The sequence below is a fragment of the Plecotus auritus genome, assembly GCF_963455305.1.
Source record: "Plecotus auritus genome assembly, chromosome: 3".
Taxonomy (NCBI): Eukaryota; Metazoa; Chordata; class Mammalia; order Chiroptera; family Vespertilionidae; genus Plecotus; species Plecotus auritus.
Genome location: NC_137772.1, coordinates 106,289,957 through 106,317,283, shown reverse-complemented (window position 1 = coordinate 106,317,283; position 27,327 = coordinate 106,289,957). Strand labels below are relative to the sequence as shown.

At 38.5% G+C, this 27,327-nt stretch overlaps 1 protein-coding gene across 3 annotated transcripts in view; it reads right to left on the bottom strand.

Annotated features, from left to right (window-relative positions):
* Positions 1 to 27,327, bottom strand: part of NBEA (neurobeachin) — a 954,039-nt gene that overhangs the window by 359,730 nt on the left and 566,982 nt on the right. For all 3 annotated transcript variants that reach the window (XM_080658500.1, XM_080658501.1, XM_080658502.1), the window contains one exon: positions 670 to 794. In XM_080658500.1, the coding sequence (XP_080514626.1) occupies positions 670 to 794 (125 nt within the window). The remainder of the gene's footprint in view (positions 1 to 669; positions 795 to 27,327) is intronic.

The following is a 27,327-nucleotide window of genomic DNA, read 5'->3' as shown; positions in this document are numbered from 1 at the left end:
CTGTAATGTGTTAATTGATAATATTTTTAATGTGGGATAATTTTTCTCAAACTTTATTTGCAACCCACTGGAAGATTGGGGCTTAAATGAGCATATTTGTAGCAGGATTTATTTTATTTTTACTAAAAAGAATAGAATAGAATAGGATTAGTAATGAGATTATTAATAAGACATTTGTTTCATTTAAATACAACTTTTTACGAGTGTGTATATGTACATATATATATATAAAGTATATGTGTGTATACATATTTCATGTACTTATGTGTATTCACACAATAAACATACACACAAATATAGGTAAAATATATATAAGTCTGAGTACATGATTACCAACAGTATAAAAGTTTTCACCTTGGGTCCTCGTCACCAAAGTTTGAAAGACACTGAAAAAGAAGCTGGGTATATTCTTGTTTTAGGCTGTATGAGAAGAATTTTGAGTAATAACTATGTAGAGCCGTTTAATCTCTTAGAACTTGAAGGAACTAAAATACATCCAGAGGGGGAAATATTTGGTTTATTCAGTGTAGCCTACATGACGCTGAAGGATAAAGCAGAGCATAATTTTGACTTATGACATGAGAATTTTTTTGACATGAGAATTTTTAATGCTAGTGAAAAAAATGACTTATCAAACAAGAAATGTAATGTTGTTACAGTGGTACTAACCATACTCTATTGCAGCCTTGAGTAATGCTTCAGCATGAGTGGAGCCAAATGCATTACGAACAAATCGTCTCCTTCGACGAAGATCATCTTCCCAGTAATCCAAACGCCAGAAATCATGTAATTGGCTATGAATGGGAAAACAAAGAAAGAATAATATACTATTACTAATAATGTATAACTGATGAACATTTTTCTATAAAGTTAAATATTTCTTTGATCTCACTAGAAAATTAAGATAATTTTGAGATATTTATAATTGTGTTTGTATACATATGTTTATAAATGAACAAAACTTAAAATAGTAACATTCTCTGATTTAAGCATTATAATACTCAGCTCTGCTTTCTTTTTAATGTTCTTCCTTCTCCTAAAAAGAACACATTAATCATGGGGAGTTTAGTAATAAAGGTAGCATTAAATTACAAGTATTAATGTCAGTTTGCATTATTTTACAATATTTTTAACAAGGCTTGTAAATCACAGGATAGACCTCACTACAAAGAGTGTGCAATTTAATGACCCTGGTTTCACAGTAGACTGGATTAAAAACTATAACATACTGCTCACTTGGATTTGGTGGAACAAAGATTAAAATAATGTGGTGAAATATTCATTGAAATAATTCCCTGCTGCCCACAGCAACCTGAGAAAAGTGTAATTTTATCCATTATTAATAATACTGAATTAGGGCTGCAAAAGTTCCAGTATGTGGTAATTGTCATGGTAAATTATTATTCTAATGCTAACAGAGTCATTGGACGATTTTACAGCTTTCAGCTAATATAAAACATTAACAATCATGGCCATCATTGGGTAACATTGTCTAAACTGTGTTAGACTCTAAACCAATATTAAAAATCCATTTGATATGCCAGAAACTACTGAAGTGTGTTCATTGCATATCAATGGAACATTTCATATCTTTCCCCCCCAATTTAATTTCAATACAAATTGATAATAAATGCACTGCTTGAGAAGCCTGTTTTCCTCTATATAGTATCTGGAATAATTAACTTTTGAAAAACATTTCAGATTTTATAGCTATATAATTTTGTTTTCTATAACTTAATTATAAAGCCATAATGTATGGAATCTATAATAATAAAAGTGTAATATGTTAATTAGACCGGACGTCCTTTCAGACGAAGCTGGGGCTGTGAGGAAAGCCCTGGTCCTGGGTGCCAGAGGAAAGCTGGTGCTGCCAGCCGGGTGAGGGAAGGCCTACTCTTGCATGAATTTTGTGCATCAGGCCTCTAGTATATGAATAACATTAAAATTATAAGCATTTGCAGTGTATTTTAATATACTTATTTTTCTAAACATCATCATCATCATATTACTCAATTTTTGTCAAAATAATGATTACCTGATGAATAATTGTTACAAACAGTGTAACTCTGTTATTAATTTAAGATAGGATAATTTCTATCCTTACAAATACAGACTTATCCTAGTGGTTTAAGGAAAATCATAATAAATCTTATTATAAAGATTTTCCTTAAGTGTATATTAAAATTAAGCAAATGAATGCACTGGAAGAGACCAGAAATCTACTATTTTTCTCAAATTCTAGCCATATACTTTTTTCTATTTCTCTCATTAAGTGCAACTGAAAAAAATTTGGACTTTAGATATAAAACATTGGACATTATATATAAAAAAAAACACATAACATGACTGGACAACAGAAGCAGACTGGCTAAGGACCTTGGAGCTTTAAGAAACAACACAATGAAAAGTTTTCTGGGCAATCTTTTCATCTCATATATCCTAGACCTTGAGGCAAAAAGGTTAGCAACCAATTAGCCAATTAGTTCAGACCGCCTCCCCTCCCCCCCAAAAAAGAAGGCCCCAACAAAAGCCTCTTTTTCTAGCCAAAGGACCCGGAAAGGGACAACCTAGGAAGACAGAAAATGTTTAGACAACTTCTGTATTCTTGCCAAACACCACAGAGAAACTGTGACCCCCATCTACTCACACTAACAAAAGATGAATGGGAAGTCTAGATGTGAAGCTCACAAAGGTGTAATACGATGCCCTAGCATCCTTACTGGGATGGTATCATAGAAGACCAAATAGGGATCCAGGACTTTCATTTCTGCTGGCTGGTAACAAGATGCCCCACCCTGAAGCAACCAGTAGAGGCCATGTAGAAAGCCTGGAATTCCACCCCCACTGAACAGTAATGAGGCATCTTTCCCTCTCTCCACTGACCAACAACAATAGGGCCACCCCCACTAGTGGACAGCAGGTGAGGCACTGGAACTCCTACCCTGCCAGGCAGTAATGGGGAGCCACCCACTCCTTGGATGTCAATGGAGGGGAAGTGGGAAACATAAATTTCTATTTTCACTTGGCAGTGAAGAGGGAGTGACTCCTACTTCTCCTCATGGACAACGTCAGAGTAAGCCAACTAAAACAGAAAGCTTAAATAAGATAAGATATCTCAGAAAATGTCCAGGTTTCAATCTCAAATTACTTATACAAAGAATGTGGATGATCTCAAATAGAATATAAAAGGTTCATCAATAGATGCCAATGGTGAGATGACAGGAATGTTAGAATTTTCTATCAAGAATTTTAAACTAGCCATGATAAAAATGCTTCATGAACAATTATGAACTTACTTGAAACAATGAAAAGAACAGAAAAATAGAAAACCCCAAAAGTCTCTGCAAAAAAAAAAAAAAGACGTAAAAGCACTACTAAATGGAAATGGACCAAAAAAGAATTAGTTAACTGAAAGACAGAATAATAGAAATTACCCAGTTTGAATAACAGAGAAAATAGACTAAAAAAAAAAAAATTCAAGAGAGCATCGTGATATAAATGAATTATAACATCTAACATTTGGGTCATTGGAGTCCTGGAAGGTGATAAGAAAGAGAACAGGGCTAAAATAGTACCTGAAGACATAATGGCTTGAATGAATACTTCCCAAATTTTTTGAAAAAATTCCACCCCCCAAACCATACAGATACAGATTTAAGAATTTGACAACTCCAAACATAACAGACTCAAAGAAATTCATGACAATGCACATCATAATTAAACTTCTGAAAACTAAGAAAAAAGAAAAATCTAAAAAACAACAACAACAAAAAAAAACAGCCAAAGAAAAATGACATTTCACTTATAGAGATAAAACAATTAGAATGACAGCACATATCACACTAAAAGCTATGGTGGCCAATGGAAGTGGCAACATATTCATTATGTGCTGCAAGAAAAGAACTGTCAACCCAGAATAATACAACCAGTGAAAATATCCTTCAGAAATAAAGTAGAAATGAAGATACTTTCAGATAAAGAAAAAGAAAATATTTGGTACCATTAGGGCTAGATTAAAAGAATGGCTAAAGGCAGACCTATAAACATAAGGGGAGCAATAAAAGAAGGAACATTGGAACATCAGGTGGAAGAAAGCAAAATATGAATAAACATAATAAACTTTCATTTTCCTCTTGAGTTTTCCTATGTTTTACTGTAGAAGCAAAAGGTATAACACTGATGTTCTAAATGTATACAGAGGTAATACTTAAGACAAATATAAATGAAAGAGGCTAAAGGCATGTAAAGAAAGGTACATTTTTTATACTTCACTTGGACTAGTAAATGACACCACCCACAGACTGTGAAAGGCTATCTATACTAATAAAAGCCTAGGTGGCCCTTGTGTTCTCACAACGATGCCCTCATGTCATCAGAAGATGGCCACCACTAGATGGCTGGCAGGGGAGGGCAGTCATGGGCAATCAGGCCAGCAGGGGGAAGGTAGTTGGAAGCAATCAGGCTGGCAGAGGAGGGCAGTTGGGGGCAACCAGCCCAGCAGGGGAGGGCAATTGGGGGCAACCAGGCCTGCAGGGGAGGGCAGTTGCGGGCCATCGGGCCAGTAGGGGAGGGCAGTTGGGGGCCATCGGGCCAGCAAGGGAGGGCAGTTGGGGGCAATTGGGCTGGCAGGGGAGCAGGTAGGCATCAATCAAGCTGGCAGGGGAGTAGTTAGGGGGTGATCAAGCTGGCATGCAGAATGGTTAGGGGCAATCAGGCAGCCAGGCAGGCGAGCAGTTGGGAGCCAGCAGTCCCCGATTGTGAGAGGGATGTCTGAGGGTCCCATATTGGAGAGGGTGCAGGCCAGGCTTTGGACCTCTAGTTTATAAATATTCATACCAAGTGGGATAAGTAAAGACAACAAATAGCCACATATTGGTTTAAGTTTTGTCATTAGCTATGTTTTCCACAAGCACATGAAAAGAATTTGTTTTTCAGAACATTTATTTATTTATTTAAATATGTTATTTATTTATTTAATAACTAGAGGCCTGGTGCATGGATTCGTGCACTGGTGGGGTCCCTCGGCCTGGCCTGCGGGGATTGGGCCCAAACCGGCTCTCTGACATCCCCCGAGGGGTCCCAGATTGCAAGAGAGTGCAGGCCAGGCCGAGAGACCCCACCAGTGCATGACTGGGGCCAGGGAGGGACCGCGGGAGGGCTCCAGGATGTGTCCGGCCCTTCTCACCCAGTCCCAATTGGGACTGATTGGGGCCGACCAGCTGGGAGGGACTGCGAGAGGTTGGTTGGGTGGGGAGGGACTGAGGGAGACCCCAGGGTAAATCTGGCCCATCTTGCCCAGTCCCGATCAGCCGGACCCCAGCAGCAAACTAACCTACCGGTTGGAGAGTCTGCCCCCTGGTGGTCAGTGAGATTCATAGCAACTGGTCAAACGGTTGAACAAATGGTCAGACACTTAGCACATTAGGCTTTTATTTTCTAGGACTAGAGGCCCAATGCACGAAATTCATGCAAGGGGCTCGGCCCTCTCAGCCCCAGCTACCCAGCCTTTGTAGTTCCAGCTGCCTCGTGGCCCTATGGCTCCACTCCCCACCCACTGGTCATTCCAGAAGGTCATTCCACCTTCCAGTCTAATTAGCATATTAGCTCTTTATTATACAGGATTCTTTATTGTTAAAAGTATTACATATGTCTTCCTTTTCTTCCTATTAAGCCCCTCCAGCCTGCCCCACCTTCCCCTCCCCAACCTTAGGCCTTCAGCACCCTATTGTCTATGTCCATGGGTTATGCATTCATACATACAAAGTCTTTGGTTGATTACCTCCCACCCACCCACCCTCCCAGAGAGGAAGAGAGAGAGAGAAAGAGAGAGAGAGAGAGAAACAAAGATGAGAGAAACATCTATCAGCCACCTCCCACATGCCCCCTACTGGAGATCAAGCCTGCAACCCAGGGCATCAATAATGTAACCTACAATCCCTCAGTGCAGTAGAAGATGCTCAACCAACTGAGCCATACCAGCCAGGGCTATTTTTCAGAACTTTTTAAAAGGATTAGAGACCTGTAACAAATTCTAGTAGTGAAATGCTTATTCCCAATTTACAAAAATGCTTAAGTGAATTCAAAGTTTCATTAATTTATTTTATTTTCCAATAATATTAGTCAGTTGTCATATTCTGGTCCTAGCAAATAAATACAAAACTTTTCGTGTGCTCTCATTTTCAATGGTGATGACATCATAATCATATAGACTCCTAAAGTTCCTCTAAATAAGATTAACAAAAAATATTGCATATCAAATATAAATAATGGTTTTATAGAAAAGTTTACTTTTATTGATTTTTTTATGTAAAATCCAGGCGAAACAGTGTTTGTGTTGCCTCTTTACCAAAATGACTGCCACTGTACAGATTCTAGCATCAACACTGACTAGAGTCATATTAACAAAAGTGACATTATATGTTATATGTGTACATTTGAGATCTGAGGAAAAACTAAATTCAGTTGCAGAGAAAATTAATTTACAAAATTAACATATGTGATTTTACCTGATGAAGATTTAATAAGAACCTACTTCCTGATGGATAAGTTTAACAAGCACTGACAATAAAGTCTTAAACTAATATGTGCAAATTTATTTTGTCTTTAATTTAATTTATTGATTGTAGAGAGAGGAAGGAAGAGAGAGAGAGAAGGAGAGAGAGAGAGTTGTTGTTCCATTTATTTATGCATTTATTGGTTGATTGGGGATTGAACCTGCAACCTTGGCATATCAGAACAAAGCTCTAACCAAATGAGCTACTGGGGGGCTAGGGATTACATTTCTTGATTTCACTCTTCTGAATATTTTAAGTGTAGTTACAAGAATTATGGGGAGAAGAAAATATCCCTCTTGAAATCCCTTCATTTTCCACATTTCCACAATTCTGTATATATACACTATGCACCTACAATTCTTATTTATCAACATACACCTGTATAAAACTTTTAGCATACATACATATACATATATCATCCTATATAATAAAAGCATATAATCAAAACCTAATATGCAAATCGACAGAACGGAGGAACAACCGGTGGAATGACCAGCCACTATGATGCACACTGACCACCAGGGGGCAGATGCTCAATGCAGGAGCTGCCCCCAGTCCACAGGCCCCAGGCCAGCCAAGGTGGTGGGGGGCAGGGCCGTTGAGTGGGCGGCATCAGGCTGGCCAAGATGGGTGCCAGCTGGGGCTCCCTGATCACCCCGCTGGTCACTCCACAGATCGGTCCTGATCGCTGGCCAGGCCTAGGGACCCTACCCATGCACAAATTTCGTGCATTAGGCCACTAGTATTCTTATAAGCAAAGATTAGTATTAAATTGATATGGAGCTAAATAATAAAACAGGGTAAATTTGTAGAATTTATAATGAATTTCTGCATTTTAAATTATCCTCATTATTCAAAAAGTCTTTCTAAATTATGCCTCTCCTTTTTTTAACACTATTTTTACACCTATGTTAACTGGCATACAATTGCAATTTCAAATTCTCCAATATGTACAACATACACAAAACTCAGTAATGAAGAAAAAGTTAGACACACTGTTACACTAAGTTATTATTTCTAGAAACCTTCAAGCTACACATAAAGCTTTCTTATGGTAGATGACAAATAATTTAAGGCTTTTCAGGTAAGTTTTAGGAATGAAACCATTGCTCCTACTCTATGCTATAGTATATAGCAACAATATTAACAAAATAGCAATATGAACATTGATAACATGGGATATAAAAATGTAGAGATAATATGATTTGAAATTCTTTAAAGATATAAAATCTAAGATTTAAAAGTGGTTACTTCTTTGCTAGTTTGATAAAAAGCGAAGTAATTTTTTTAAAGATATGCTTAGGATACCTAGCAGCACGTTTATAAGTTCTAAAATAGCACTGCCTTCCCACAGCAGTCCCCCACTTCACAAGAACCAATTTTTCTGAACTTCAGTATTCTACTCATCCTGGGACTTCTGATAGGTTAGCAGTTAGTGCCTTAGTTCCTTAACTCTGCAGGCATGGATTCCCCAGTTGTTTGTTTATGCTAGTAGTTTAGCAAACATTGAAATTCCATTAGTTGCTAGTCTGGGAAAGGACCAAAAAATCTACTTTATAGAATTTAGTACCTTTCAAAATACTGCGTTTCATTTTTTTTGTGTCTGAAAATGGATAAAAGTCTCAAAAACAAAACAAAACAAAAAACAAAACAAAACACACACACAAAAATACACAAGAGCACTGTTAAGGACCATATTTTACCTTTGAGGTATCAGGAAAGAGCCAAAATACATTTACCCTGAGTGCCAACTGTATTGATTCTGAAGAAAATATATTAGCACTGAATAGGTCCGAAGGCGGCTAACTTCCTGGGTATTTATTTCACTAGGACTATTTTACTGCAACTAGAAAAATAAGAACATGTGACTCAGAAGTCATAAATAAATGGATTTATCTTATACATCAATAAGTTTAAAAAATCAAAATATTAGTTAATATTAAAAAGCCATATTAGGAAAAGTATTGTACAAATGTAAATCCTAAAACAACGAGTATATATCAAAGAGTATTCAGGGCTACTTATTGGTCTTTCTTTCAGAAAACAAACACACATATACATATGCAGGAACTTCACAAAAGACATAAGCCATAGATAAAATAAGAAGACAGGTTATTTCCTAGGAAAAATTGTACCCTTAGTCACAAAAACTACTAAAGCAAATGAAATAAGACAGAATAATAATATTAGTGGTATATTTAGCTAGCAGTCTAGCCATTTAGCAGAAAGAACCACTTTATCTGTGCTGTTTTCTTTTTCAGAATCCAATAAACTGCATTATATTCCTTGTAAATGGTTCCATTACAAGGATTCTGTAACAGCAGCCTAATCTCTTGATAATTATAATAAATGCTTATAATCAAAGTAGGGACAATTTAAAATAGAAAGGAGAAAAGGCTGTTTTTCATCAAAGTCATTGTAGTTCTGTGACCTTTGAAGTATTCAGCTACAACATTACGGCTTTCCTTCCAATCTTGTTCAAATAAATATTTAAGAAAATATCAGATCAATGATAATTTAGAGTGAGGCATTTTAGCATTCTTAGTTTCAGAATCTTCAATTGTGTTCACAATAAGAATAAAGGAGCATCTTTATTTAGAGTATACATTTTTGCTTAGAGTATAAGTTTCTAGAATCAAATGATAAATTATTTGGTTAGAGATGTAATATTTCCTTCAGGGAACAAAAGCAATAATTGTTTTAGAAAACTATAATGGTGAGCTAGCTATTCACAATGCCTATGGCTTTAAAAACGTATTATTTTCCTAGAAGACAACACATCTCAACACTTAAGTTAGGACTATATTTACTTGAGTAAATCATGATTTTCAGAGATCACATAAGTAACCTAAGGCTGATAAAGTTACAGGAAATGACTATATATGATCAGAATGGCTTTCATCTGCATTTTGTTAGGCCAAGCATTGATTTCACTTTTCAACTGTGAACAGCAAAGGCCAGCTGTGGTCAGAGTGGGAGCAAACTGTGAACCAGGGTTACACTAGAGGGGGAATTGCTTGGGAAAAAAAGCAATGCTTTTTAATAAGTTATAGCAAAAAACCTATGCTTTCTAAATGTTTGGAGAAATACTAGTATGTAGGGGTTTTCACAAGCTGTCAAAAGTGATGGATCTAATTTCGGACAAAATGAAATCTTTGTGCTCAGTTGTGGGAATAAACAGAATTATGAGGGGAAAATAAACAAAGAAAAGGAAAATATAAAATATATTGCCTTTCAGGCAGAAAAAACTACATTTTTACTTTGTATTCCCAGAAGTGCTAAGAGGAAATTTTTGACAGCACACTGAAAAGCAAGATTCCCTTCGTGAAACCTTTCAAATTTATTTAACTGAGCACAATCATTGAAAATGACCTTTATCCAAACCCTTCACAGCACTATTAAAATGATCTAAAATGACTGCCAGATATTCTTTAAATAACATTACTTAACTAAAAGTCATTACCCAGGGGCAATATTAAAGTACTGGCAAGTAAATACAGATCTATTTTCAGCAAAATATAACATAGGCTTAAAAGAAAAACTGATAACACATTAAACATTTTTGTCAGAAAGCTAACAAATAATATGAATTATCTCAGTTTTTCAGAATTGGTAGGGAACGTATGGTTTTCACATTCAAGATATCTTATTTGCTCTTAATGGAGGTAAGAACCATAGAAGAAAATCTAAACAATAAAAATGTTGTTTAATACTCTTTAAAAATGTTATATACTGTACAGAGAAGTGTTTCCTAAACATATTTTAACTAAATTTCGGAAAAAAATTTTTTTCTTATTTAATGGTTCTTCCAATTGTCAAAATAAGTATATAAAATTTGTCATCTCTATTTATTTTTTTAATTTACCTTCAACATAAGATCAAAGGCTACCTAATAGACCAGAAATTGAGGGAAAAGCATATGTCACAAATAATCAATAGGTTATTTAAAAATGTATACTTGTAGATGATAAAAATTTTACAAATTCCATAGTTTCATAATGCATTTCTGTTTCAGTTAGTAAAAACTGGACATACTCTGGGGGGGGGGGGAGGGAAAGATTTTCCTGTATTAAAAGCATGATTAGTTCAGTAAATCATGGCTTTCAGATAAAGGTGATTACTGTATCTCCTTGATGGGAAAAGGAGAAGGGTATAGGAGGTTCATTTCACCACAAAGCAATTATGCTGAGCCAGAAAGTTACCATTTATCATTGCTGAAAGATGACACTCACTGTTAGCCAAGGGAAACTGCTACTCAAATGCTTCTTTCTAGATCAATAAACCATGTTTTTTTTCCTTAGCAAAAAGTAATTATACAACAGAAACTTCACAATCAATACTGTCTCAGGCTAACTTAAAGTCAGCTATAAAGGTGTGGAAGTATGACACTGTCAGCTGTCACTGAAGTATACCCCATTAAATCCAAATTAAGCCTGCTTTTCTGTGCTGTTAATAAAACCTTTCCTAGTGTTATTTCCAGTCATCAATACTGGTTCCTTAGAAATAAAGTACTGTCAAGTTTTGTTTGTTTTTTTCTTACTAATACATACCCAGTTACCACATAATAACATAGGAGAGTTGCCATTAATTCATTAATTAGGCCATTAGTATTTTTCAAGGAAAAAAAAAGGAAAAAATATGGAGGGGGAGAAGATTCACGAGGAAAAAACAATCACTGTCCCCACTCAGTGAAAACTAAAGTACTTCTGGAAGCACATCTCCTAATCTTCTAGTTGAGGTTCTGACCTTTAAACTTCTGATCCACAAACAGAACAATTTAAAATTTTAGAATGTACAACTGAAATTTTCTCAAAAAAAATAATCCTTGTAGTTAGGGAGATAGATCATAGATGATTGCACATATGTTTATTATATATACTTAAATAAAATTAGGTGTTACAATCATTTGAAAATCTATCCAAATGTCAATTTGACAACTGCTTTCAGTAAGACAGAGCTTAGTCTTATAAACCAATCTAATATATCAGAAAAGGTTAAAGGGCATGGAAAAAATCACTCCCTCAATGAAAAAAAAAATTGACATCCAATTTTCAAGCTGATTTATCAGTGGAAAGCTAACATTGATAGGTTGCCATTAGTGGAGAGTAGCCTTTCTAAGAAAGCTGTTACAAAAATCTCTCATTTTGACTTAGCTACATTAATCAATATAAACCTATACTGTTTCAAATTTTAAAACATTGATCTTCTGCTATAAGCTCAATGCAGCCACATTTATCCACAGTCATAAAAGAAACACACACCTTAATATATTTTTAAACAAAGGTCCAGAAAATAAAATGATGAAGTAAAATTCAGGTTTTCTTGATTTGTTGCTTAATCATTATTACCAGAAATTGCTGAATCCAATTAATGACAAAATTGAGTTAAATTTTTTATATTTTAGGAACTATTACTTTTCACTTTGTTATCAATTTAACTAGTCCAGCAACATCTCCTAGGCTTCTCAGTTACATAGCTCTTGAATCAGAGTATCCTAGAGTTATTTTACTCTGTTATTCAAAATATTTATAATTAGAAAAACTATAGAGAAAATTTTGATTTAATATATAAAATACTTTTAATTTTTAATTATTATCTGAAAGTGATAGCAGAGAATGACCAAAAACATTTTGAAAGAATTACAAATTGTGTAGTTAAGATATTTTGGGGCAGAAGAGACTTAAAAATTTCTTAATTTACAACTATATGGATAAAAATTCTGCTAACAAAATAGGAATTCTGCCAAAAGTCATCCATTGTATTCTGGGAAACTCAAAGTAAAAAAAGTAAAAATCAATATGCTTTGTATTTGTTTTTACATTATTGGTATTTTATTATGAGTACTATTAAGAATCTAGAGGAAATGAGCAGAAGGAAATGCTATTCTAGAACAACCCTGCCTTTAAAAAATTTTCCAAAATGACATAATTTAAGTCTAAGTTATATCATATATTTTACAAATATATTTGTTTTATATTTTGAAATATTATGTAATTTATACTATATTTAGAAAATACATATTTCTAGTAAAACTTGTCATATTAATATAATTACTTATGCAAACATAAATATTCAAATATCATATTTACTGTGGATCTCTATAGAAAGTTATATAAAACAAGAAAGTGGAAAGGATGGGGAAATGTAAATCATACATGTTCACTACTATTTATTCCCTTTCCACACATGGGTGACATGGTGGTGAGCCTTATACAAAGCCAGACAAATAGATTCAGTCCTGTCCATTAGTATGAAACAGATAACATAAAGAGATTTTATTGAATTAGGCACATAGCATTCCACAGATAAAACATTTTCAACTAACATGTTAATTAAGAGAAAATATTAATTTCTTAAAGTTGTAAATACAGAAACATGATTTGTATTCCTTAACCAGGCAGAAGTAAAATGGTTAAACAAAAGTTTAATTAAGATTAAAAAAAATCAGCTTCTATAAAAATTATAAAGTTACAACAAAAATACCTTTAAATTTACATTATGGATAATCAAAAGGAAGTACTCCGTAGGTGATAGATAGATACACTTATGCCAACCTTAATTTGCCAAAGTCTAAATTAATAAAGCTGAGCTACTGTAGAAGTTAGTAAAATTTTTAACACAGCAAAGACTCAAAAGGATTTACCTGAAAAAGAAAAATAATGCCAAAGAAAAAGAAAATATAATAGTCAATGTAGGGGTTGAAATAGAGGATATCTGATCCAACAGTGGCAAGCATATTATACTTTTGAAAAAGAAAGGTAACATGAAAAAGTTAAAAACTTAAAACTGAATTCTGTTTGGTGATCCTCAAGTGAGCTCATAATTAACTTTGGGAATGATGAATACTATATTCTTACTAGAGGCGCAGTGCATGAAATTCATGCACAGCATGGTCCCTAGACCTGGCCTGCAATTGAAGTGAGAGTGTCTGGCATGGAAGGGCAGGTCCCAGCTGACCTCTGGGTCCTGGGCAGCACCTGGGCACCCAGCCCCCCACATGCCCCCATCCACCTGAGTCACGGAGCTCAAGTCGCCATGTGGAGATGCAGTGAGCACAGCTGGACACCATGGGCCAGGGTGCAGCATGGGCCTCTGGGCCGCACACTCTCTCCCAGCCAGCCTCTCAGACGGGCTCCTGCACAAACCCATTGGGAGCCCGACCAGCCCCTGTGGTCCCAGCGGCTGAGGCCCGGCTCACCTGGAAGAGGCTGTGCAGGTGTGGGGTGGGTTGCTTGCAGGCACCCAGCACCTGAGTGTGGGGGCTTCTCCGGCATGCGAGCCCTGTCATCCCGGGAGAGGGTAGCAGGGGGGCTGAGAGCAAGCTCAGCAGACATCCCGCATTCTCACACCTCCGTCCCTGTCACCCCTGCCCCCAGGTAGCCGGCGAGAAGTTGCAGGCCCCCGCCCGGGCACCACGGGAGGTTGGTCACCGCCACCCACCCCCCGAACCCTGTCCCAGCCCGGGGCCTGGCCCTTATCAGGTGATCTGGGCCTGCTGGCCGCTGGTTGCCATCTGTGGGGTGATCAGTAAGGGCTGTCCCCGCCCCCCTACTGCCACCACTGGTAACTGTCTGTGGGGTGATCAGGCCCCTGCTCGCACCCACCTTGGCCTGGTGCCACCCGCTCAACTGCTCCATGGTCCTACACTCGCCAGGGCCCATCGGGGCTGGCAGCGCCTCCCCTACCGCCTGCTGCCAGTGCCACATTGCTGATGCCTGTAATGTTCCGCACCGCCCCCTGGTGGTCAGCACACATCATAGCAGGCGGTCGAACTCCCGGTTGAACAATTTGCATATTAGGCTTTTATTAAATAGGATTTCCTTAGAAAAAAATGTAGTCCAATTGCAAAATATTATAGGTGCTATAGGACATATAAAAATACCCTGATTGGTAGAAAAGCATAAAAACAGATTATAACCTGCTGAGTTTTTAAATTACTGCTCTTCTGATATATATCAGGCACTAACATATCAGGAGATGTATTTTACATACCTCAAGGGTATTACTTAATGCCTCAGACATAATTCACCACTTAGTAAGTTTTACTAAAGGTAGAGAGAATCTATTTAGGTATAAAACTGTAGGATAAGTAAATACTCTTTAGAACATGATGATTCTAAAGAAAAATTACTAGTGTAACTCTAACATTTAAAATTGATACTCATAATGTTCATGGTTTGTCTTCCTATATGCTGGCCTTTTCTTTGTTGTCTCAGTCAGTAAGCCACTGCATATTGTGACAGGCCTGGGTATTAGAATCTCCTTTCTTTTCAGTCTTTATCATAGGTCTAAAACCATCTGGGTCTCTATGCTAGATTTACCTCTCCACATGGGACTCGTCATGTGGCTAGCCCATCATGCCAATACCTGTCTTTCTGGCTGCTTCACCACTATCCCCAACATAGAAGAAAATGTTCATTTATCTCCAATATATAAGAATATGTTTAAACATATACAAACAAAAATCTATAATTTTTCCTGAAATTGTTTGCCTCTTCATCTTTTAAAATACTGATAAAAATTATATTCACATTATGCTTATAATTAAGATCATATTTTATAAATAATTTAGCCACTTTCCATTTCCCCAAATTTTCCATATTTACTATATTTTTCCATGTTTTTCCCAGCAACAGATCTATGTAAAATGTATCCTGTTGGGGGTAGGTGGTCAATCAGGGGAAAAAGGAGACATATGTAATACTTTAAACAATAAAATAAATAAATAAATAAATAAATAAATAAATAAATAAATAAATAAATAAATAAATAAAATGTATCCTGTTTACTACCTGTCATCTCTAGGCTAGGAGAATTCCAGTGCTAAGACAAGTTACTTCTTTCTTCCATTGAATTCTATTATAATTGTTTAAGTACTGAGCTAACAGGATAAAGAAGTTATCATAAAGAGATTCCATGGGATTCTAATGTCATGACTATTGTAGAAAAACCTTATTATCATGTCTTCAGAGTTTCAGCACTAAATGATAAATATCATGGCCAGTACCCTATATGAGATGTTTCCCCTCACATTCATCACTCAGAGGTACTATACTGCTTGTTTACTTTTCCTAATGCCCTGTGACCTCGTTTTAACATTCAGTATCATATGACATAAATGCCCATTATATCTGTCATGGCTAAGAATCATTGTTGTTTTTCCCCACTCCTCATCAATTTAGTTTTACCCCTGAGTATTAAATATAATTAGACATAGAATATAATTTTAAAAAGACAAGGAACAAACTATTTTTATGAAGTAACACAATTATAATAAATAGCTAGATAAACTAGTTTGGAAGAGGTGGAAAATTTCATTAAGGATCAAGAAGATTATATTCTTTTTCTTATGAAGTCCCAATTTTGATTTAGTATCACCATAAGTAGGTCATGACCTCTCAAGACTTATTTTCTTATCTGTAAAATTGAGTTGCTACAAAACCAGGTTTAATCTTTACCAAGGCAGTTAAGATCTTACTTGATTAAATTTGAACTCCTATTTTGGAGTCTTATCTTTAATTACTATCATTTTCATACTTTATTCTGTATAATTTAATGTAATGAAACATGCCTGGCTGTTTCAACCCTGTGTAATACATTGTGACTGAAAAGTCTGAATATTCATCTATTTCTTTATAAAGCATACACACTAGTTAATGCTTCACTCAAAGTATTATTAAATATTGCTTTATATTAATATTATAATTACTAAAAATTGCTGAGCTCACAAACTAGATTACAATTCCTCAGGGCTGAGACTGATCCTTACATACTAGTATCTTTGCATTCTACACAGAGTGTAGCAAGTGGTCTACAGTGTGTCATATCACAGAATATTTGTTACAGATGTATTAATGTGGATGGAAGAAGGTATATTCCCTAAATGACATATTCATTGAATTACCAGCTAGCTAACAAGCATAACAATCTTTGTATTAAATGCATTGCTAGAGGTTAGGCACTTAATCTCTTAATAAGTTTTCAGTCTGAGAAGTCATTATCTAGTTTAATTATCACTCTTTGATAGTTTAATATTATAAAACAAATCAACTGAATTGCTAAATTAGTAAAAAAAAAAAGAAAAAAATTCTTATGACCATATGATAAATAAAGATAAAGCAAATGATAAAAGTATATACCTATTCAGAATAAAACCTTTTAATAAATTAGGATGGGAAGGAAAAGGGACTTCCTTTTATTTGATAAAGAATATCTACAAAAAATAAAAAAGACAAACAAGTCTATGGCAAATATTACAATTATGGCAAAATATTTAAAACTTCCCCCTTGCCATTATTGCTATTACACTTCAATTTAACACTGTATTGGGAGCTCCTATTAATTATAGTAAAGGAAAAATAAAATGAACAAAAAGAGGTATGCAAATTGAAAAAGAAGCAAAACTGTCAGTATTTGGGATGGCATGATTGTACTCACAGGAAATTAATACATATGCAAACTATAATAATTAATAAGTGAATTTGGCAAGGTTATTGGATAAAAATCTACGCAAAGAAACAACCATTTTCTATATATTTGTCTCAATCTCATAAATTTTGAAAATGATACTACTTACAACAGTTTCACAACAACATCAAATACCTACAAATAACTTCTATGAAAGATGTACAACACTTCCACACTGTAAACTACAAATTACTACTGAGAAATTAAAGATCTACATAAGTAAAGTCATATTTCATTGAAATTACTGTATTTTAAAGATGTTAATTCTCCAACTTTTTCTATAGAATCAATGCAATCCTAATCAAATTTCCAACATTTATTTATTTTTGCAGAAATGCGTAAGCTGATTCAATAAATTAACATGGAAATGCAAAGGCCAATAGTAGCCAAGTCAATCTGTGAGAGCCACAAAGCTGAAGAGTTTACCTTACAGGTATCAAGACCAATTTATCCAGCAATAGCAAGTAAGACAGTGTGGCCTTGGTGCAAGAACAGACAAGCTGATGAAAAGAACTTAAGAGAAAGTCCAGAAATGCCAGAGACAGACCCAGAACAGGCATCCTAGTACAGTGGGAAAAGAAATGATTTTTTTCAATAAATAGTGCTGAGTCAAATGAATATCCAGATGATAAAACTTAATCTTAACTTCTATCACTTGCCATACACAATTCCAGATGGATTTCAAATCTGACTGTACAAGGCAAATCAATAAAGCTTTCAGAATTTCAGAAAATGAACAAACAAAAAACCTAGGAGAACATCTTTGTATCCTAGTGATGTTTGAGTAGACAAAGATATCTTACATAAGAAACAAAAATCACTAACCATCAAAGAATAAAATTGGTAATTTGGACTAGAAATAGGAAAACAGAAAAGAGGTCCAGAATATTTGATGAAGTCTTACAAATCAGTGAGAATAAAAGGCAAGGCACTAGATCAGTGGTCGGCAAACTGCGGCTCACGAGCCACATGCGGCTCGTGAGCCGCGGTTTGCAGCTCTGTTGACTAATGAGTTTGCCGACCACTGCACTAGATCAAATGGGCAAAAGACTTATAGACATTTGACAAAAGAGAATAGTTAAATCTTTATTGGTTATTAAATATCTAATCACTCTATGACACTTATATAATATTGTATGCCAGCTGTAACTGAAAAATAAATTTTAAAAATAATAAAGTTAATATGATTTACCCCAAAAAATGTACTCAACTTCATTAGTGATCAGGAAAGTGAAGATTAAAACTATAATGGAATAGAAAAAAAATCCAACTGTTCCAGAGGATGCAAAACAACTGAACACATTAGAACACTGTTAAGCATTAGAGCTAAACATAAGCCTACACTATGATTTAGCAATTCCAATCCAGATATATGCCTAACAAAAATATATTTATTTGTTCAATGAAAAAACAAAACAAAAACAAGATCAAACATGTACTCAAATGTTCATAGCCACACTATTCATAATAGTCAAAATCAGTATAATAAAAAATAAACGGGTATATTCACAAAATGGACTACTACATAGCAATGAGAATAATCTAAAACTATGTGCAACAATATGAATAAACTCACAAATTTTAAATTGAGTAAAATTAACCAGACAAAAGAGTTCATACTATATGATTCCAATTACATAAATACAAAAGTAGGTTAAAAAAATAAGCTCTTTTCTCTGCCCAGTGTTGATCAATGGTTAGAGCGTTGGTCTGCTCACCAAAGGGTTCAGTGTTAGATTCCCAGTCAAGGGCAGATACCTGAGTTGCAGGTTCCATCCCGGCCTGGGTTGGGATATGTGCAGAATACAACTAATCTATGTTTCTCTCTCACATAGATGTTTCTCTTTCTCTGTCTCTCTCCCTCCCTCCCACTCTTTCTAAAAATCAATGGAAAAATATCCTTGGGTGAGGATTAACAACAACAATAAAAAGCTCTTCGAATTTAGAATAGTGGTTACCTTGTGGGGGTAGGTGGAGTATGCAAGCGGGGGCTTGTAAGGAACTGGTAATGTCTGTTTCTTTGTTTAGGACAGGGGTGGGGAACATCTGGCCTGAGGGCCACATAGTGCCCTCAAAATACTGCAGGCAGGACTCAGCTTTTTTCATAGCAACATAAATTGATATTAAGTGAATTGTATTAATTGAATGATGTTAAAAATATCCAAATGGCCCTTGGCAGAAAAAAAAGGTTCCCCACCTGTGATCTAGGGTAATAACTGCTTAGTTATTTCCAGTTTTTGAAAATCACTGAGATGTCTTATTAGGATATATGAAATTTTCTGGATACCATCATGCCTCTTTGTTTACCTCCTTTCATTGTGGTAGTCTATGAGCCATTTTACTGCTTATTTAAAATTAAAATCTAGTACTTTGATTTACTCACCAAATAAAATCTACCCAAGACTCAAGAACCTGACTTTATTTGCATTCTTTACCACCACAGGAAGTTAACTTTATAAACAAAAGTTAAATGGCCAGCCAATGTCATGATACAGTTTACATATACCAGGATATCTTCAAAATATGTTTAAAATGATCAATGTAGTTTCTGGAATTTGATCACAGACATTCATTCATAAGAGCTAGATGTGGAGGGCAGGAAGGGACTAGACCTCGGGGTCTAGAGTCAGAGTAGAAAAATTTAAAACAACCACTTGGAAAGGTCACACCCCGCAGGCACTATAGAACTCCCCATTCCATAAATAAAAGAAATAGTTTCTGCCTGACCACCACTCCCCTACCTGCCAGAGGCATTACAGAGCTGTCTCTGTAACGAACAACCCATATAGGGAAAGGTCCGGTGTAGAACTTCCTCACTGCGCGAGCGAACCATATTAGGAAAAGTCCAGGACAAAGGGGTCCCACATTCGCGGGTCATTCAAAGGGGCCAATCAGGGAATGCCAGGCCAATGGTTATAGAGGTATAAAGGAAGGGGTATAAAGGAAGGGACTGCCCCTTTCAACGGCGCTCTCGCCACGGCACTTGCCTGCTGCTGCGTCAGCTACGGCGGGGCCCAGATTCGAATCTGCAATAAACTTTTCCCTGTTTGATCCAATTGGTCTCGGTGGTCTATCTCCGGGGGACACGCTCCGTTACACTAGAAACCATTCTATATTTTATTTTATTGTCTAATCCTAAAGGTACACTGTAATCAGAATAACTATGAAGGTTCTTTGAAAGATACTATGATCAGACTCCTCTGAGCTGATAGTTTAAAGTGATTAGTGAAGAGCTTGTAAGACCAGAATAAGAATAAGAAATTTCAATGAAAATAACAATAGCAGTGCTTTTGTTTTGGGCAGGGAGTGAGTTTCGTACTTGTGTGTGCAGGAAGCCACCGCTTGCCAATACTATCATGAGAGTGCACCAAGGAACACGGAAGGCCAATGGACCTTGAGCATTAGCAGGGCTGATGCTAAGCACTGATTGTTCATGTTGAGATAGTGGTGGATCAAAGCAATTTCCTTACCTGATAGCCTCCAAGTAAATGTTTACTGGACCTTACTGATCTTTACTGATCCTTATTGACCTTAGAGACGGTCTATCTGCTACCTGTTTGCCGTGCTTTACTGAGGGCAAGATGTGTATCTAAAACTGAATAAAAAGCAGATAAGGCCAGGTATCAGTGTGTCCCTTCAAGAAAGAGGCTCCACCTGGCCCCCACCCCTTAATAATTCATATTTGTGTCTATTTGTGTTTCGGCCCCTCCTTCAGATCTTGAACCCGGCTGTGCAGGTCGACGCATGTGTGCATTTTTTTGATTGAATTATTTGGTTTGATTGGATAAATGGAAGACAGGTATATAATGTACTGGTAGAAAGTATCAGAATGTATGGTGAAGTTATTGTGAAGGCAGGAGTCATATGGCTTCCAAAATGATATTCATGGTAAAGCACTGAGCAAAAAAAAAAAAAAAAAAAAAAAAAAAAAAAAAAACCAACACAAAAAAACACACCAAAAAACAATTTAAAACCAGAAACAACTGGAAGGCTAAATATCTGGGAAAGATAGCTGAAGATCACTGGTAGTGTGGTAAGGAGTTAGACAGACAGGAGCAGGGAAAGGTACAGATATGGGTCAGGTACAGAAGGGCACCAGGGAGGAAAGCCCCAGGTGCCTAGCAATGGGCAATTGTAGAGTGGGACCTCGTCCCCAGGATGACTTTCCTCCCCTAGCACAGTGGTCAGCAAACTCATTAGTCAACAGAGCCAAATATCAACAGTACAACGATTGAAATTTCTTTTGAGAGCCAAATTTTTTAAACTTAAACTTCTTCTAACACCACTTCTTCAAAATAGACTCGCACAGGCCGTGGTATTTTGTGGAAGAGCCACACTCAAGGGGCCAAAGAGCCGCATGTGGCTCACGAGCCGCAGTTTGCCACAACGGCCCTAGCATATCGCTAGCCATGCTGTTTGGACCCCCTGACCTTTCCTCCCTAGGGATAACATCTATGCCTCAGTTGTATTTCAGCTCCAGGCCCAGATAAGCAACAAAACCAGCCACAGCTGATCTGAGGACCAGCTGCACTGAATAATGACCCCCTGCCCAGTGGGAGCCCACCAATCAATCCGTGGAGACCACACCCTGAAAGGACACACCTGGAAAGCTGCTGGATAGTGTACTACTCTACTGAGATCTTCCCCTGGGACCTCCCCTAAAATCACCCTTGAAACCCTTAGGATGGAGGACCCAGCAAGCTCTCTTTCGGGAACTTGCTGGTGCCTTTCCCCTCCTCTCCTCCCACTCCCCCCAGGCACATTACCATTACCTTCCTCACTCCCAAGCTCCTAGTGCCCTTCCTTTAACTTGTTTCCTTCTATAACTTATTTCCTCAGCCCATTCCTTCTGTGAATTACTTCTTCCTCCTCTGTGATTTTATAAATAAATATTCTCTTACAGTTTGAGTGTTGGCCCTGATTTTTTTTCCTAGCCAGAACTCAAATTGCTGAACCAGATTGCTGAACCCAGGTCAGGTCTGACCCCACTGATCTAACAACCCCTGCCTTTCCCACCACCTACAACAGGATCTGAGCTAGAGGTTTATTCATTGGAAAAAGTAAATTTCAACCAGGATATATAATGACAGCACCCTGTTGCTTCATGACAATTGTAGGTTTCAGAAGTAAAAGTTTGGAAGCACTTGTATTGGGAAACTAACCATAAAAACCATAGAGAATGGAGATTATTGCTCTACAAGAGAGGGATATACTGTTAAACTCTAATCCATAAAGCACAGCTTCTTCTCTCTTCCAGCCTCAACAATTCACCCTAAATGGATGTTTTTTGCCCTTTATTAGTAGGGGGTTGGGTCCTGCCACATATCTCTCTGCAAAATCATTGGCCAGTTTTTAAATTAGCTTCTTTTTCTCCCTATTGTTTTACCACCTCTGCTCATTAGTCTTAAAACAGGAATTTTAGAGGAATATAGGCAGGCTTAGGAAATTTTTAGAATTGGGGTCCATGGAAAAAACACAGGGCTACAGGCTTGGAGAAGGTACATTTCCATAACACAAGGAAGCCAGGCACAGTTATATTTCCACTAGAGGCCCGGTGCATGAAATTCGTGCATGGGGAGGGGAATCCCCTCAGTCCAGCCTGCACCCTCTCCAATCTGGGACCTCTCGGCAATCAGACATCCCTCTCACAATCCTGGACCGCTGGCTCCTAATTGCTCACTTGCCTGCTTGCCTGCTCACCCCTTACTGCCCCCCCTGCCAGCCTGATCGCCCCTCACTGCCTCTGTGTGCCTGCCTGATCACCCCTAACTGCCCACCCCCTGCTGGCCTGGTTGCCCCTAACTGCCCCCCGCTGCTGGTCTGGTCACTCCCTACTGCCCCCCTGCCAGCTTGGTTGCCCCAACTGCCCCCGACCCCTGCTGACCTGGTCGTCCCTAACTGCCCCCCCATCGGCCTGGTCACCCCCAACTGCCCTCCCCCACTGGCCTAGTCGCCCCTCTCTGCCCCCCTTGCCAGCCTAATTGCCCTCAACTGCCCCCCCTGAAGGCCTGGTCACCCCCAACTGCACTGCCCCCTGCTGGCCTGGTCGTCCCTAACTGCCCCCCCGTCGGCCTGATCACCCCCAACTGCCCCCCCCACTGGCCTAGTCGCCCCTCTCTGCCCCCCTTGCCAGCCTAATTGCCCCCAACTGCCCCCCCCCCCGAAGGCCTGGTCACCCCCAACTGCACTGCCCCCTGCTGGCCTGGTCGCCCCCAACTGCACTGCCCCCTGCTGGCCTGGTTGCCCCCAACTGCCCCCCCCAGCCAGCTTGGTTGCTCCACACAGCCTGCTGTTCAGTCGTTTGGTTGTCCCTCACTAACCCCCCTGCTGGCCTCGTCATAGGCAGCCATCTTGTGAGGGCATGAGGGTCAATTTGCATATTACCTCTTTATTATATAGGATAAGACAAGGGAAATTGGGAGAAGGTACATTTCCATAACACAAGGGAGAGGCAACAATTACATTTATATAAGATCAGGGAACTGGGAGTAGCCAAGAGGTCTATATTTACAAAATAAAGGAGGAAGAAAGCCCAGAAGGAATAGAACAATGAGGGAAGAGGGCATCACATTTCCCATGTTATATTTAACATTTGAGCTCAGGAGTTACTGTAGTAACCAATTCAGAAGGGAATATTGACCAATCAGAGGAGATATCAGGGCACAGGAACTGCAGCCTTTAACCATGGACACAGGAAGTCGGTAGGCCTCTTTCCCCCTCCCCACATGGGAGTCCATTCTGTGGGACTCTTTCCCCTTCTCCACGTGGGAGTCTGTACTTGTTCTTCAATAAATCTCCACCTTTGCTATATCACCTTACATCCGTGGATTCATTCTTTGACTCTAGGTGACAAAGAGCCAAAGAACCAGTCTGCCCAGGGGAATACCGTGTGTTCCAGTCTAAAAATTCCACCATGGACTCTGTTCCTCTGTCCCTTTTCTGTCTCTTGTATGATTTTGGAGGCTGACAGATGCCCACCAGCCACTTAAACTTGGCTGCCATCTAAAAAGCAGGCATCTCTCACTCCCTCTCTCTCACTGCTCCTTTCTGGATGTATTCTCCAGGGCCAAAACCAAAGCGGGCATGGATCAGTCAAGTAAAGGCCACTAGGGCAGTGGTCGGCAAACTCATTAGTCAACAGAGCGGCCCCAAGGTGATACAAAGATTTACTCTCTCTCCCTAAAAAGCATTATTATTGAACTAAATTAGATTAATTCAATATATTTGAAATTTAATAAGGAAACTCTGCCAAATAAAAAAATTAATAGCAGTATTCTATTTAAAATACATATACTTTGAAGGTTATAGAAATTTCAGTCTGCTTGAAAAAGGACTTACATAAATTCAGAGCCAAGTTTAAATAGGAAACTTTTAGAAATAGCACATATCCAGTCAGGGACATAAGGCAAGTGCGACAATTCTCTGTGTCTGCCAGTGACACTCTGGGTGTTTTACATTTCATTTATTGGAATTTATAAACTGTTTTCAATGTTCACTACACTGTCTGCAATAAGCCATGTGCCACATGTCACCCTTTATATACAACCTAGAGGCCCGGTGCACGAAATTCATGCACATGGATGTGTGTCCCTCAGCCTAGCCTGCACCCTCTCCAATCTGGGATCCCTCTCACAACCCAGAACTGCTGACTCCCAACTGCTCACCTGCCTGCCTTCCTGATTGCCCCTAACCGCTTCTGCCTGCCAGCCTGATCACCCCTTAACCACTCCCCTGTCAGCCTGATTAATGCCTAACTGCTCCCTGCCAGCTTGTTTTCCCCTAACTGCCCTCCCCTGCAGTCCTGGTCACCCCTAACTGTCCTCCCCTGCAGGCCTGGTCACCCCTAATTGCCCTCCCCTGCAGGCCTGGTTGCCCCAACTGCCCTCCCCTGCAGGCCTGGTCCCCCCCAATTGCTCTCCCCTGCAGGTCTGGGTCCCCCCAAACTGCCCTTCCCTGCAGGCCCGGTTGCGCCCAACTTCCCTCCTCTGCCGGCCTGGTCACCCCTAACTGCCCTCCCCTGCAGGCTTGATCGCCCCCAACTGCCCTCCCTTGTGGGCCTGGTCCTTCCCAACTGCCCTCCCCTGCTGGCCTGATCACCCACAACTGCACTCCCTTGCAGGCCTGGTCCCTCCCAACTGCCCTCCCCTGCTGGCCATCTTGTGATGGCCATCTTGTGTCCACATCGGGGCAGGATCTTTGACTACATGGGGGCAGCCATCTTGTGTGTTGGAGTGATGGTCAATTTGCATATTACTCTTTCATTAGATAGGATTGTTTGTTGTACTAGAAGGTTATTGTCTCAGAATGTTAAAAAAGTAAAGGTTCGATCAATGCATTTTAAAAAAAATCTATAACCATGCCACTTTTGAATTTTGTCCTATTGGAAAGTCATTGCTTTACTTTGGTGCATTCAAGTCTTTAGAAAAACCCATGGAAAGACTCTGACTTACTCTAAATTGAAGGCTTCTAAGCATGTCATATCTTTGAACTAAAGGGGGTTTACAGAACTCCAGGGAATTATTAAAGTATATATAGTAGGTAGTATCCCCTTCCAGCATACCTGAGTGAAATATATAGATGAGCACTAGATATTCAGGGGTAAATTTAAGCTTAAAAAGGGGAAATAAAAATCTCTTCCACCAATATTCACCATTAATAAAAACTAAGAAGGTGTGCCTTTTACCTAAACTGTTCCCTACAAAGTCAACTAGCATGTCCCTCTCCTAGTGGGGAAGCAACCAAGTTGGTTGCCGTTTAAAAGGAGGTAAAATCTTTAAGATGGAATTTTTAAGGTTTAAAAATAAAACATCAGAAATTAAGATTCAATAGAAATGAAAAGTTAAGCCAATAAGCTGGGAGTTTAAAGTAGTAAATCAGGCCAGAAATAGATTCCATCCTTTTCCCCCAAATTAGGTAGAGGATAAATTCGTTAAGGATGAGGGGCATACAAGGAGTGAGGACCAGAGCTGTTTATACTTTACACGGATCCCTGGATATTGGTCAAACCAGGGTTCCTGGTACTGTGTAGACTCTCTTAAGTTCTCATCCTAGAGTAAACCTCTTGGGAATACAGCTCAGTAGGTACTTCAAAACATTACAGCCATCTCAGGCACCTTTAATCACAGACAAGGGCCCTGAAAACACTGGTTACACAGGCCACCCCCATTGAAAGGTCACCAGGAGCATCATGGAAGGGTGGCCTCTGCGTGAGCGTGGGTCCTCAGCTGCAGTGGTAAGTGTGGTTAGTCCACCCAGCCATTTTGTCTGCAACCACACGTGGGCAAGGTGGGTCACCTAAATCATCACAATGGATGCAAGACATCCTTTTGAGGGTACAAGGATGCTGGTCTTTCTTCTTTTCTTTTTCTTTGATGGGAAGCATATCGTCCATATTACATAAAAGATAGCCCCTAGAATACATCCTCAAGAATTGGGATAACATTGACCCACAAACCTTAAAGAAAAAGCGCCTGATTTCTCTCTGCCCTCAGGTTTGGCCTCAAATGCCAACTAGAAAATAGTAAAAGCCAGCCCACAGAGGGAAGTTTTAATCTTTTCAATAGAAAAATTGAAAGTAGTTAAAAGTTCCATATGTCTAGGCTTTCTTTACTCTAGGGGACAAGCCAAAGGCAGGCTGGAAACTGGAAACTTAGTCCCTTGCTCTTGAATAACAACCCAAGGTCCACCAAGGGAGAAGGCGGAGTCCATGCCCCCGCCCAGGACTAAGCCAACCTTAATTTGCCTCAAGATAAATGAAGGGTCTGGTCATACTTTAGCCCAGATCCCCTTCTCACCCTGGGACATAGGAGAAATTAAAAATAATTTAGGAAAATTCTCAGAAGACCCTGACAAATATATTGAAATCTTCCAAAACCTCATTCAAATGTTTGACCTCTCATATAGAGACATCATGCTCATATTAAACCTGACCCTCTCAGCCACTGAAAAGCAAAATATACCAGGAAAAGCAATCGAATTTGGGAATGACAATTTTCTTACTTATGCTGGGGGAATAGAGGACTCTGAGGAAAGAAACATGGGTTTCTTAAGCAGGACAAGAGGCAGTTCCCACTGTGGCCTCTCAATGGAATCCTGAAACTGAGAGGTGGAAAATAAAACTCTGCCAGTTTCATATTATAGAAGGACTCACTCATAGTAAAACAAAGCCTGTCAACTACTTTAAATTAACCACCATTAATCAAGGGCTGACGAAAACCCCTCAGCTTTTTTAGAAAGGCTCAGAGAGGTGTTGGCTAAGCATACCAACATTACCCCAGATTCAGAATTGGGACAACTCATTTTAAAG